Source organism: Anneissia japonica, unplaced genomic scaffold (assembly GCF_011630105.1).
Source record: "Anneissia japonica isolate Jap-2015-1 unplaced genomic scaffold, ASM1163010v1 scaffold1231_len1163931_cov198, whole genome shotgun sequence".
Taxonomy (NCBI): domain Eukaryota; kingdom Metazoa; phylum Echinodermata; class Crinoidea; order Comatulida; family Comatulidae; genus Anneissia; species Anneissia japonica.
This window is the reverse complement of record NW_022728604.1, coordinates 633,069-647,131: the sequence shown is the minus strand read 5'-3', so window position 1 is coordinate 647,131 and position 14,063 is coordinate 633,069. Positions and strand designations below refer to the sequence as shown.

General features: G+C 35.6%; 1 protein-coding gene across 1 annotated transcript in view; it reads right to left on the bottom strand.

The window, feature by feature from the left end:
- The window catches only part of LOC117114387 (fibrillin-2-like), a gene marked incomplete at its 5' end in the record, with an annotated part of 36,843 nt that overhangs the window by 13,140 nt on the left and 9,640 nt on the right, over positions 1-14,063 (bottom strand). The window contains 14 exons of the mRNA XM_033258045.1: positions 4,510-7,640; positions 7,793-7,903; positions 8,393-8,518; positions 9,130-9,468; positions 9,879-10,109; positions 10,511-10,624; positions 10,760-10,873; positions 11,300-11,413; positions 11,557-11,670; positions 11,788-11,850; positions 12,369-12,482; positions 12,631-12,744; positions 13,611-13,724; positions 13,868-13,981. Of these exons, the coding sequence (XP_033113936.1) occupies positions 4,510-7,640; positions 7,793-7,903; positions 8,393-8,518; positions 9,130-9,468; positions 9,879-10,109; positions 10,511-10,624; positions 10,760-10,873; positions 11,300-11,413; positions 11,557-11,670; positions 11,788-11,850; positions 12,369-12,482; positions 12,631-12,744; positions 13,611-13,724; positions 13,868-13,981 (4,913 nt within the window). The remainder of the gene's footprint in view (positions 1-4,509; positions 7,641-7,792; positions 7,904-8,392; positions 8,519-9,129; positions 9,469-9,878; positions 10,110-10,510; positions 10,625-10,759; positions 10,874-11,299; positions 11,414-11,556; positions 11,671-11,787; positions 11,851-12,368; positions 12,483-12,630; positions 12,745-13,610; positions 13,725-13,867; positions 13,982-14,063) is intronic.

The following is a 14,063-nucleotide window of genomic DNA, read 5'->3' as shown; positions in this document are numbered from 1 at the left end:
TGGTCGATCGTCTTCCAACTTTGAGTATGTTATAGCTGAGACAATTCTCTTTCATATATTTGACTTCTTTTTACATTTTGATGACGTCATCATGGTCAAAAAAATTGTTTTTTCTGACCCCCACATCTTTCTTTCCTCAAAACGTTCATGAGCCCATATCATCTTAACCATTCTTCATTTCTGGATCATATTAAGTGAGCATAATCTTCAGGTCAAGGTTGAATGTCAGGTACCTTAATTTTCCGTTCGCGCGACTTAACGTGCGCGTACGCGTGCGTCAACAATTATGTATACTTAAAATTATGCCTACTTTTAATCAGTTACAGCTCCTTAGGATGAAAGTGACATCCAAATTTTATTACATATTCTGAAAGCACAAGAGTTGTAGATACGATTTTATAGATCATATTGGCTGATCGGACATTGTGACGTCATCATATTTCCATTCGAATTAAGAAAAAATTGAATTTTTATTTATGACGTTATTACTTTTTATACTCGTTTCAACGTACTCGCTTATCTTGATTGATTGCCTCCCACCTGTGAGTATGTTAGCTAAATCAATTCTCTTTCGGACGTGTCCCTTTATTTTTTATTTTGATGACGTCATCATTGTCAAAAATAATGTTTTTTTTTGGAGCCTTCTCATCTTTCCTTCTTAAAAGATGTAAACACATTGAAAATAGAGGGCGGCAGACTGTATTTCGACACTATCAGACCGATAGCTCGTATACTGTAAAGGCAAAATTCGTGTGGCATTACCGACCAACAGGGGGTTTTAAATTAAACTTGACAAGGTTTAAATTCATGTGCCATTACCGTCGTCAGGCACGTCGTATAAGGTATTCGTACTTGTTCGTTAAAATTTTAAATTTGTTAATATCACTTTTCAGATAATTTAAAGCACGTTTCAGGTCATTTTAAATATTCCAAAACTTTCCAAAATTTACGCGCCGTACGCTCATTTCTACGCCCACAGCACGTACTGAAGCTGGAAATTACGTTTCGGTTACATGTGTTGGTTTTCTGACACTGTATTAATACTACCGTGCGCACGGACGTTAAGACGTATGTGTACACATTCGTAAGTCCTTAAAATGCTCAAAATTACTCTTTTCCTTTAAAATTCCTTTTAAAATGCTCAAAATTACTCTTTAAATAGAGCATGTTTTAGCATATAATACTTTTCAATCAGAACTGCGCGTGCTTCGTGAGGGTCAGAGTACGGCGGATCACCTAACTCGTCTTCAGTGACGAGTTCAAATCTAGTTTTAAATTATTAATGTATGTGACCATCATAATCTGAACAGTGATATTGTTATTATTATTATTATTATTATTATTATTATTATTATTATTATTATTATTATTATTCTTATTATTATTATTATTATTATCATCATCATCATTATAATTACTACTACTACTACTATATACTAATACTATAATAATGATAATAATAATAATAATTATTATTATTACTACTATTATTGTTATTGTTATTGATGACGATGATGATCATAATAATAATAATAACAATAATAATAATAATACTTTATATATATATATATATATATATAATACTGATACTTAGATAGTAATAATAAAATGATAATCATATTAATGATGATACCAATGATACTACATAATAATAATAATAATAATAATAATAATAATAATAATAATAATAATAATAATAATAATAATACTGTTATTATTAGTAGTGTTGGTATGAGTATTATTATTACTATAGAAATGACTATGATCATTTGAAATATGACGTTGATAATTAGTACCGTATTTTCATTAATAAGAACACTGGCAATAATAAAAATATTAATATTATTCATAATCATCTATTTAAATAGCTTAATCACAAATAGCTGAGCGATGCAGTTCTCAAATATATATTAAATCTTATATTAATCCATGAACTCCTCCAGGACGTAGCTAGAAAGCTTCGGATAGGGATGTCGATGGTCAATGGATAAGCTGTCCTTCAAGACACCGTTAATTGGGTTACCATAATTTGTTGATACAAATTTCGTTGTATCCAGTGTAACAATATTTTTTTGCAAGGGATCGAACAAATTGCCGGAGGGATATGAAGAGTTTTAAAACTATTTCCTCTTCTAAATGAAAAGTACATAAAAATAAGGAGATGGTAGATTTATATTAAAAAAAATAATAATCTACATATTAATTTGTGAGCGTTGTAGACGCATTCTTTGTAAAATTTGGAAACAAAATATATTACAGTGTATTAAGTGCAAAATCAAGCCGCGAATCATATGAATATATATAGCGATGGTTACAACTTAAGTAGGTCGGGGTCACTATATTAAGGAAACCGCATTATTTAACTAGGCCTACTATAGAACTGTGGTTTGTTTACAATATTTAAAAAAAGTTTAAAAACAAATCAAGTCAGCTAGTAGACAATGACGTAGTTTCTTGTAACTAGAACTTCGATTGATATAAGCTGGTCTTAATATCCAATTAAGTCGTTAACAATATCCGGGCAGTAGTTTGGACAATATTACAGTCTAACTTCAAAGCTGTAATAGGCCTTAGCCTATATAGTAATAAAATATACTGTTTGTAGAAAAAAATGGCTAGGTGAAACATAATATTCAAATTGTCAAAAACATAAAGAGTATATTATGGTTTTTGTCGAAAATGGACGATTTTTCGACCTAGCTTTTTTCCGGTCGTTTTGTCTTTATTTTAGAACAGACCTACAAATGGAGGAATGACAAAAAACTAGGCGAAAAATAGCTCAATTTTGGAAAATTGGAAGATTTTTCGAGAAAGAGCACGGAGGTGTTTCCCGGCGGAGGCATACTGCATAGTTAATCAACAGAATGATCCCATACTGGAAGTCCTTGGAACTTCATGGTGTCTCAAAGCAATAAAATCCAGTCTAATCCAAAATCATCATCATCGTCATTATTATCATCGTCATTATCACTATCACTATCATCATCATCATCATCATTATTATCGTTATCTTTATTTGACCTATAATAATAATAATAATAATAATAATAATAATAATAATAATAATAATAATAATAATAATAATAATAACAGCCAAAGAGATCTCCCTCGTATCTACTCTGTTCTATCGGGATCTCTCCCGAGTCTCATAAATACAAATAACCGACATCACAATGAGTAGCCCCCAAGATGCCAAAGAATTAGTATATTTAGAATAATTTGTACTGTATAACTAAGTGTTGGACTTCAGTAGTATAAGAATAGTAGACAGTAGTGTTTGAATAAACTTAAATCGTACAGTATACTTGTGTTGTGTATAAATAATAGGCCTAATAATAATAATGTATAGATACAATATTAAACTAGCTACTGTGTTTATTATTCGCATTACACTATAATCATCATCATCGTCATTATTACAATTATTATTATTAATATTATTATTGTTATTTTTGATATATTTTCGTGTATGTATATCTGAGGACAGCAGGTTCCTGGAAATAGGGCGGTAATGCGGTGACCAATCGGAAGAGCGGTAAATAATTATGGTCTGAATGCACGTTTCTTTCATGATCCTTGACCGTTACTTCTAATGTGAAGTCATCAATATTCATATCTGTTCATTGAATTTTCCATTTTTTGACCCAACATTTTTTTTGTCACGCTGTTGGTCAAAATAAAAGAACCTTAGAATCGCCATGGCCATTGACCATTGCTGGATGACATCATCAAAATGTGTTGCCAAAGCCTTGTTATGCATGTTAATTTAGTTTATTATGATTTGATAAACATTAGGTAGTGATGTATAGTACTACTATATAATTGCTTTTGTATTTACGTGTGTATGTGTACAACTAGTTCAAAACAATATTTACAACAGTCTAATAAAAAGACAGTATATTTATTTATTTAAAATTTATTTTCCGAAATAAAGTAAAATATACCCGGCATTACAAACTTTAAATAACCCAGAACTTCAGCAACTCATAGCTAATACAATATAAACGAAGTGGTATTCAAACAAAGTTATTGAATAGTTATTAAATAGACTCATCTTCTTTAATGGATACCAGAGGCGTGTATACTAATGTTTGTTCATCAAGTTATATAAACCGAAATAAATGTCATTAATGTACTAAATTAAACTATAGCACCAATAATCAAATAAGCCTGCGAAAAATACAATTATCTCAGGCAGCACACGTTATTTACCAACAATACACTACCGTATATCAAATAAAACTACGGGGAGCCATTAAATACCTCTACGGGAGCTATTAAAGTAAAATTACGGGAACCATTAAATAAAATGACATAAAAAAACATTATATAAAATTAGATAGATAGGTTTATATAGATTGATGCAATGGACAGCCACTGGCTACAATCAATACCGTCACCTTGAGAAACAATTTAGGCATGCGTGCCAATCGTGAGTTCTGTATATTGTACCCATCTCAAAGACATGAATACAATTTTAAAAGGAATTGAGTTGAACTAACAATATTAACAATATGGAACGTCAGTATAATCAATACATGTACACGTATACGGGTCGAATGCTCGCTGTGGTGGACACGTGAATAATCCGAGCTGACCGTCTGTACAGATGTAATATCTTCTGCAATCGACAGAGTCAGCAAAATGGCCATTTTGTCCTGGCTGACATAAATCTGGAGGTGGCACCTCACAGCCAGCTACGTTACCTCTAAGATCGCACTGGTCTGTCCCAGCGTTGTATGCAAGACCAGCGGGACAAGCAAGCTTATTAGTCACCCCACCTGAACAAGAGTAGTATGCTGAGCAGTTAGCTGCGTCAGGGTAGTTTCCGTCAGAAAGTCCACTGCAGAAGCCGTCACCAATTAGGAAGCCTGAACATTCAGGAACGTTGGCAGGGTTATCGCAAAGGTTACCAGTTTGATTGTACACTAGTCCTGGTGGGCAACTCAAAAATGTTGCAATACCTCCAGAGCAACCAAGAAATATACTACAGTTTTGAGGCACGCGGTAAAATCCATCAGGTATACCGGTACAAGCACCGTCACCGCCTCCATCACCACGATCTCCTCCAGAACAGCCCGCCACAGCCGATGCAAAGTCGCATGCGTCATTCGTGGGATTGTAGACAAGTCCTTGGGGACAGGCTAATAACTGTGACTGTCCTCCAGAGCAAGCGTAGTATGAACTACAGCTAGCCGGGTTCTGGTAGTTACCATTGGGAAGAGAGCTACAGAATGATGTGGGACCTGGAAGCTCACATCCAGGGACATTGGCAGGCAAGGTACAAGTGTCATTGACATTGTAGTAAACAGTGCCTGCAGGACAGACCTGATAAAACGCAAAACCTCCAACGCATGACAATATGGCGCTGCAGTTGTTTGGAACTCTATAGTTACCATCCGAGAGTCCAGAGCATACTGGGTCTCCACCGTCACCGACGAATGTTTCACAACCTTGGACATTTTGTGGGAAATCACATCGGTCATCGTCTTCGTTGAAAACCAAATTTCCTTGACATGACAAAGTGGCAATCAACGAACCTCCTGAACATGCTATATACTGGTTACAGTTTTGAGGATCTCGATAATTACCATCAAGTCTTCCAGAACATATTCCTCCACCGCCACCACCACCGCCGCAGTTTGGTACATTCTCTGGGAGATTACATGAGAAGGAAACAGCGTCAAAGTAAAGGCCAGGATTACAATTGTTAAACGAAGTGATAACTCCTCCAACACATCTATAAAAACGATTACAATTGGTTTGATCAGCATAAAATCCATCTTCTCGACCAACGCACGTAGGGCTTCCTCCAGGACCAGTTCCAGCGCATCCAGGGACATCTCCTGGCTGCTGGCATTCGTTGTCTTGTTGGTTGAAAGCTAAGCCTTCTGGGCAAGAGACATCTATTGTTACTCCACCACTGCATGCATAGTAACTATTACAATCCATAGGGTTAGCATAATTACCGTCTTCTCGTCCAAAGCAAAAGCCACTTCCTACGCCAGCGCAGCCAGGAATACCTGCGTCACATCTATTACCAGTCGAATTAAAGCCTAGGCCAGCTGGACAGGACTGTACGATTGGAATACCTCCTACACAGGAAATAAACTGACTACAGTTTGTTGGATTTACATAATTTCCATCTGCGAGGTTTGCACAGAAACCAGTTCCACCACCACTGCATCCTGGAACATTGCGGTCGCATCTGTTACCAGTTTCGTTGAAAGACAAACCTGGCGGACAGACAAGGTAGTTGGCTAATCCTCCAAAGCAGGAGAGAATTGCACTGCAGTTTCCAGGAACAGCATAGTTACCATTAGGTCGCCCGACACACTCTGGATCACCCCCACCGCCAACATTACAGCCAGGCACATTTGTGGGAAAATCGCACTCCATTGATAATGCGTTATACACAAGTCCAGTAGGGCAGAATAATAATGTTTCTTGGCCAGCAACGCACGCAAAATATGACCTGCAACTGGCTGGGTTACGGATGTTGCCGTCTGGACGGTTGCCACAGATGCCGGGTTGAGTTACCGCACAGCCGGGAACATTGGCTGGTTGATCGCAAATGTTGGCAGACTCATTAAAGACGGTTCCAACTGGGCATACTTGGTAGAATGGAAAACCACCAACACAACTCAGGATAGCACTGCAGTTTCCAACAACAGCGTAGTTGCCGTCAACTCGATTTAAGCAAGTAGGATCTCCTACTATTTGTTCACATCCAGGAACGTTTTGGGGGAAATCACAGATATCTTCATTCGGATTGTAGGCCAGTCCGGGTTGACATGATAGTACAAATGATGTTCCAAATACACACGAGTAATACGATGAACACGACAACGGGTAGTTACCATCATTGCGACTGCTACAAAAATCTCCATTATTTAGTCCCTCACATCCGTCAACATTCTGCGGTCTCTCACACATGTCGGTGGTTTCGTTGAACGCCAGACCACCTGGGCAAACTAGATATATAGGAGTGCCGCCAGAGCATGCAAGGATTGCACTGCAGTTTCCTGAAACAGAATAATAGCCATCGAGACGTCCCTGACACTCATTCGGTACACCTGGGTTGAAGTTCTCACATCCGGGTACTTCTATAGGACTATCGCATTGCTGAGTGCTAGGGCTGTATACCAAATTCTCACCACACAGAAACACGAAAGTGTTGCCATTACTGCATTGGAAAAATGATTGACAGTCATTTACGTTAGGGTAGAGCCCATCTGGAAGTCCACTGCAGAATTCGCCGGTACCTGTCGTACCACCTGTATCGCAGCCATCGACTAACGACGATTGGACACATGCATCTTGAATTTCGTCGTACGCTAAACCAGCAACACACTGCCCAATATATTCCTGGCCTGCAACACATTGTAGAAATGAGTTACACTGACCAGGTATGCGGTAGTTACCGTCGGCTCTTCCAGAACATGCAGTGACAGGTCCTATACCGGCACATCCAGGAACGTTCGCTGGTTGATCGCATAGATTGGCAGTTTCGTTGAAAGCCAAACCAGCTGGGCAGGCAATCAAGATAGGGTTACCACCAACACACGCCACAATTATAGAGCAATTGGTTGGATGAGCGTAATTGCCATCAGCTCTATTAAAGCACAGAAGATCAGGATCTGTGAAAACATAAAGAACGTAAAATGTACAGTACCATTTAAAGTTAAGGAGAAACACTATTAATATACAAATTGACTTGTCTTCTAACAACAGTTTACTTTACATACAGAGAAACTCGGATACATGAAAGATATAAAATCGTGTTACTTACTGACATTACAGAAGAAGTCGAAACCATAACCGGGACAAACACACTTGAATCCACCCTCAACGGTTACAACACATGTACCACCATTTGCGCAAGGTTGTGAAGCACAGGGGTCTGAAGATCAAACACCAAACAAATATTTAGTATACTCATAAAATATAATATGAATAATATAATAAACATATATTCAATTCAATTCAATCATTATTGTCAAACATAGTAAAGCATACGGCTTGAAAATTTGGTTGTTTGTTCACAGATTTAAAAATAATAAAAATATACTTATTGATACAATCACATACTAAAACACACAACATACATCACATCATGAAATGTTGAAATATAAAGGTCAAGGTTAAAATTGCAAAAGTTAAAATGGTAAAAATAATATGAATAATATTGATAATAAGAATTATATTTATAATAATAATAGTAATAACAAAACAATAATAATAATAATAATAATAATAATAATAATCTAATTAAATATTTACAATATTTTTACAAAAACTACATAAACCTAACAGAAAAAGATGTATTTCTACAAGAATTATCATTTTTACAATAATTGCAAAATTTAAGGTATAATTTAGAACTACGAACCTTGGACGGGTACTTCACACGTTGGTCCGTTATACAGACTGGTACAGAAACAAATGAAGTTGAAGCCACCGAGTCGTTGGCATGTTCCGCCATTTCTACATGGCTGAGACGCACATGGGTCTACCACTTTAAAAGTTAAAAAAATAAAGAAATATATATATACATATATATATATATATATATATAAATATATATATATGATATACATAATATATAAATAAATATATATATATACCGTAATACATATATAATATATATAAATAAAAAATATATATATGTATATATATATATTTATTTTTTAGGTTGTTGGTCTTCATTATGTTTTTTGGTTAACAACGCAGAATGAAACGTCCCATGCAAATAGGCATACAATATGCCACTCAGATGTAGGCCTATATTAAAATGACCTATGGTATTTCTTGGTAAAAAATTAAGCTCCTAATAATAACATAGGAATTTCATCTAGTAAAAGATACAGTTCGTTTAAGACCCATCTAATTGCAAGACCTCTCTAATTCGCGACAAAATCGTCCAAGTACGAACATACAATCTTGAATCTTTTAATTTAAAGTTAACCATCTAATTGGGCTCGGAAAACCCGAAACTCGAAATGCTCATGTACATTGTAATACACCATGGTGTTGTGTAAAAATATACTTAAACTGAACTTAATCGAATACTGTTATTACCATTATATTACTTCAGTCCAGAGAATTAAAAAACAAATAATATCTTACAGATCTCGCAATCGACGCCTACGTATCCAGGAGGACATATGCACGAATAACTTGTAGGCCCATCAACACATTGTCCACCGTTGAGACACGGCTGTGGTGAGCAGAAGTCGATGTCAACTTCACAACGAAGACCAGAATATCCAGCCGGGCATACACAAATGTATGATGCAGTGCCATCTAAACATGTTCCACCATTTAGGCACGGTTGCGACAAACATTCGTTGGTGTTGATATCACAGTTGACGCCCTCGAAGCCCTGAGTACAGGAACAGAAATATCCGTTCGGTAAATCAAAGCAGACTCCATTCAAACAAGGATCGCTAAGGCAGGCGTCAATATCTGAATTGGAATTAAACAGTAACTGCAATTTAGAGGCTATTTTAAAAACAACAATTCAGTGCACCCTCCAATTCGAGACCCCATAATTACCCCTCTAATTCTAAAAGTTTTTAAAAAAACAAAATAACAATCTTCAAAGTTATAACACAAAGCTACTCTCTAATTGGAGAACGAACTCCAAAACAACTCCACATTTTTATGTCCGAAAGGTAGCCTCGAATTGGAGGACAACTGTAAAACATTAAAGATAACGGTAACGATGACGACGATAATGATGATGATAAACATATAATAATATAAACGTTTTATCCTCGACACTATCGTTACTGAGAACAATTATGCAAAGTGATACTACTGATACCGATGATTTGTTAATATCTAAATATGTAATATATATTAAATTTACGTACCTATTTCACAATTCTGTCCTGAATAGCCTAGTGGACAGACACAGAAATATCCGTTAGGAGCGGTAACACATGTACCCCCGTTCTCACAAGGATCCGAAAAGCATGCACCACCCAAGTCGATTTCACAATTTGGACCAGCGTATCCAACGGGACATTGGCAGAAGTACCGATTAACAAGATCCAGACAAGTTCCGCCATTCAGACAAGGCAGGCTTGCGCATTCATCGACATCTGAAAAAAATATAGATATCTGTATAGTTAATAATCCATAAAACTTACTCGTGTTTTCATGTGCAGTATAGAAGGAAATTCCTAAAACTAGTAATGTTGCAGAATGGGATTGAATTTTTTTTCGGTGTGAAATTCAATAAGGATAATACAGAAGTTCGAATATTTCTATTGGGTTCCCCTTGGTGGTTTTTATACCTCCTTGATTGAGCATTACACTGACAGAACAGAGTACTTCGTTCTTAACGTGCACATGGGCCATATTGAACACGAGAATTCTCATTCGATGCCTTCCAGGGAGAATTGAAGCGGGAAAAGTTAGTTATAGGCGTAGGCCTTTGTGATTTCTGATAAATAAATGAATCACATTTTAAAATCTGACTTTTTTTTCGGGATTTTCTTACTAGTTTCACAAGAAATTCCAGTGTAGCCGGGAACACAATTACAGACATAACTATTTTCAGCATCGAGACACGTTCCGCCATTTTGGCACGGCAAAGAGGCGCATTCATCAATATCTATAAACAAAATATTCGGTAACAAAATGAACATGACATCATTGAAACTGGATCATAATATTTTTATGTTTAAAGTAGCACCGGTATAAGTATACAAAAATTATACTTCGAGGTTTAATGTGAATTTGTACTTACTAATTTGACAGAATATTCCGGTGTAGCCTGCAGGGCAGTTACAGAAATAACCATTTACAGCATCAAAACACGTTCCGCCATTTTGACACGGTCCAGAGGCGCATTCATCGATATCTATAAAATTACGTAAATATAAGACGTCAATGAAACTTATTTCAGTTATGTATCGTACATTATACAGTACTTCAAAGATTCTAATTTTTTGCAACAAGACATTACGTCATGTGAGTCTATCAAACATATGATTTGAATGACATCTGAAATTTAATATAGTTTATATATTTTCTAAAATGGTGGCCCAGGTCTAGTGACTGACACTAATCTTATGCATATAAACTCAGAGACGCAACTCTGTCAGTGAACTGTTTCTAACCATGCTACCATGGACATTAGGAATAATAATAATAGTAATAATAACAATAATAATAATAGTAATAATAATAATAGGCCTAATAATAATAATAATAATATTAATAATAATAATAATAATAATAATAATAATAATAATAATAACAATACAAAATATATACATGTACATACTTGTCTGGCAATTGATCCCTGTATATCCCGCTAGACACGCACACGTGTATCCGCCGAGAGTATCAATACATGTACCTCCGTTTATACAAGGTGAAGTGGCGCATCCATCGATATCTGAAAGAAGTATAAATATACAAAAAATATTAATGGCTAAACTAGTTACGAAAATCCATCAGAATAGTATATATTACGTCATTATATATATCGTGGTTTCTTGGCAATAAATGATATATATATTATCTTCGATTTTTACTTACCGATATCACAAAGTCTACCAGTGTAGCCTGCAGCACAATTGCAGAAATAACCATTTACAATATCGAGGCATGTTCCGCCATTTTGACACGGCCCAGAGGCACATTCATCAATATCTGAATGAAATATTCGATTACGTAAAATTATGACGTCGTGGAGATTATATTATAACAGTTTTCAGTATTTGAAGTATTATCGCTATATGGATACGTTATATAAAAAATTATACTTACTAATTTGACAAAATGTTCCAGTGTAGCCTGGAACACAGTTACAGAAATAGCCATTTACCAGATATCAGACCTAAATTTGATTAATATTTTCCTTTTTCCTGCTTTTTTTAAAAATAAATTTGAAAAATGTAAGAGTGGGGGTAGGCCGGCTCGCTCCCCCTCCCACTTTGAATCCGCCACTGATATTAAATTATAGACTGGGGTACAAATCCCGGTTCGGAGAGAATGTTGTTCATCCTAAAAGGTGCATTAACACCAAATCCCAATATTCGGATAGGAAGGCCTACCGAACCGATCAGAAAGTGTGTGTAAGAATAGGACGCTGGTGGTTTCGGCGCTCCGGAAACGCGGTCGGAAGTTCGGTACGGATCCGATGTGAATAGAGCTTTGTAGATTTTGTGGATGATAATGGGATTTCACTATTCTTAGTCACCACAACATTGCCAAAACGAATTATGACAATTAATCAGAATATTTCAGCGTTTAAAGGGTTATTTATAGCTATCAAGTATTTTGGCATTATAAAGATGAACATTGCTTGATCGCATATTTAGAAAAAAAATCCAAGATATTTTACTTACTAATCTGACAGAATACACCAGTGTAGCCGAGAGCACAATTACAGACGTAGCCATTTACAGCATCAAGACAAGTCCCGCCATTTTGGCACGGATCAGAGGCGCATTCATTGATATCTATTAAAAATAGCATCAGTAAAATTCATTATTTTTCAAATAAGTTTCCCATAAGTAAGACTATAAAATGAATTCTACTAAATTTTCGTTTTCGTAGTGTGGTATTGTAATATAATTTAAAGTTTTGAATTGTTTGTAGGCTACATACTGATTTGACAGAGTGTTCCAGTGTAGCCTAGAACACAGCTACAGACGTAACCATTTACTCCATCGAAGCACGTTCCGCCATTTTGACACGGTCCAGAGGCACATTCATCAATATCTATAACATAACATGTGAATATAAATATGACGTCATCAAAGTATATTGTAATAAACTTACTCGTACCGTAATATTGATACTTTATGAAGATGTTATCTGTGATGATTTGAATTTTCGAAGTGTTTATATTGCCGGCTATGTCTAAAGATGTGCCCGCACTAATCATCCCGAAAATAATTGCCGTATTCGACAGGTCGTTCTTCGTTAAACCACGCACACCTTCGCAGTCGTAAAATCATACTTAACGAAAACGACCAGTCGAATAGAAACTTGTAAATACGCGACAAAATCAAAATGGCTGCATAGTTACCGCGATACACGCACGGCGTAATCAAGATTGCTTCGGCTTGTGGCAGTAGGGGTTTTCCATAAAAAAATGTTTTCATCCAGTTTTTGAATCCTGTTAGTCTACAAATTATTTTTTGACTTCATATGGGTAAATATTATAATTTTTATTTTCTGAAATTTAATCTAAATTATATTAACGCAAATGTTGTTTCTAAACTGAATCCGCCATGTTTGTTTTGGTCACGTGGATAACTTAACGCTGATTAACGCACTCTGGTTTACGTTAGTTTTTGTTGTCATCGAAGTATACTTTACGAACCTGTCGAATGAAAATAATACTCAACGAAAAATCGTAGTCAATGAAATGAACCAGTCGAATAAGCTCAATGTATAAACGAATATGCGGCTTAACATCCATCGCCTACTGTACAGTGTAATTCCATGGGAAGACATAACCTATTTTTATTAATATCAACGCTAGTAGAACATAGGTCTATTATAATGTTGTCGAGTAGTTATTAAATAAAATAATTATTAATTATATACTTTAAACATATAAAATATATACATGTACATACTTGTCTGGCAATTGATCCCTGTATATCCCGCTAGACACGCACATGTGTATCCGCCGAGAGTATCAATACATGTACCTCCGTTTATACAAGGTGAAGTGGCGCATCCATCGATATCTGAAAGAAGTATAAATATACAAAAAATATTAATGGCTAAACTAGTTACGAAAATCCATCAGAATAGTATATATTACGTCATTATACATATCGTGGTTTCTTGGCAATAAATGAAATATATATTATCTTCGATTTTTACTTACCGATATCACAAAGTCTACCAGTGTAGCCTGCAGCACAATTGCAGAAATAACCATTTACAATATCGAGGCATGTTCCGCCATTTTGACACGGCCCAGAGGCACATTCATCAATATCTGAATGAAATATTCGATTACGTAAAATTATGACGTCGTGGAGATTATATTATAACAGTTTTCAGTATTTGAAGTATTATCG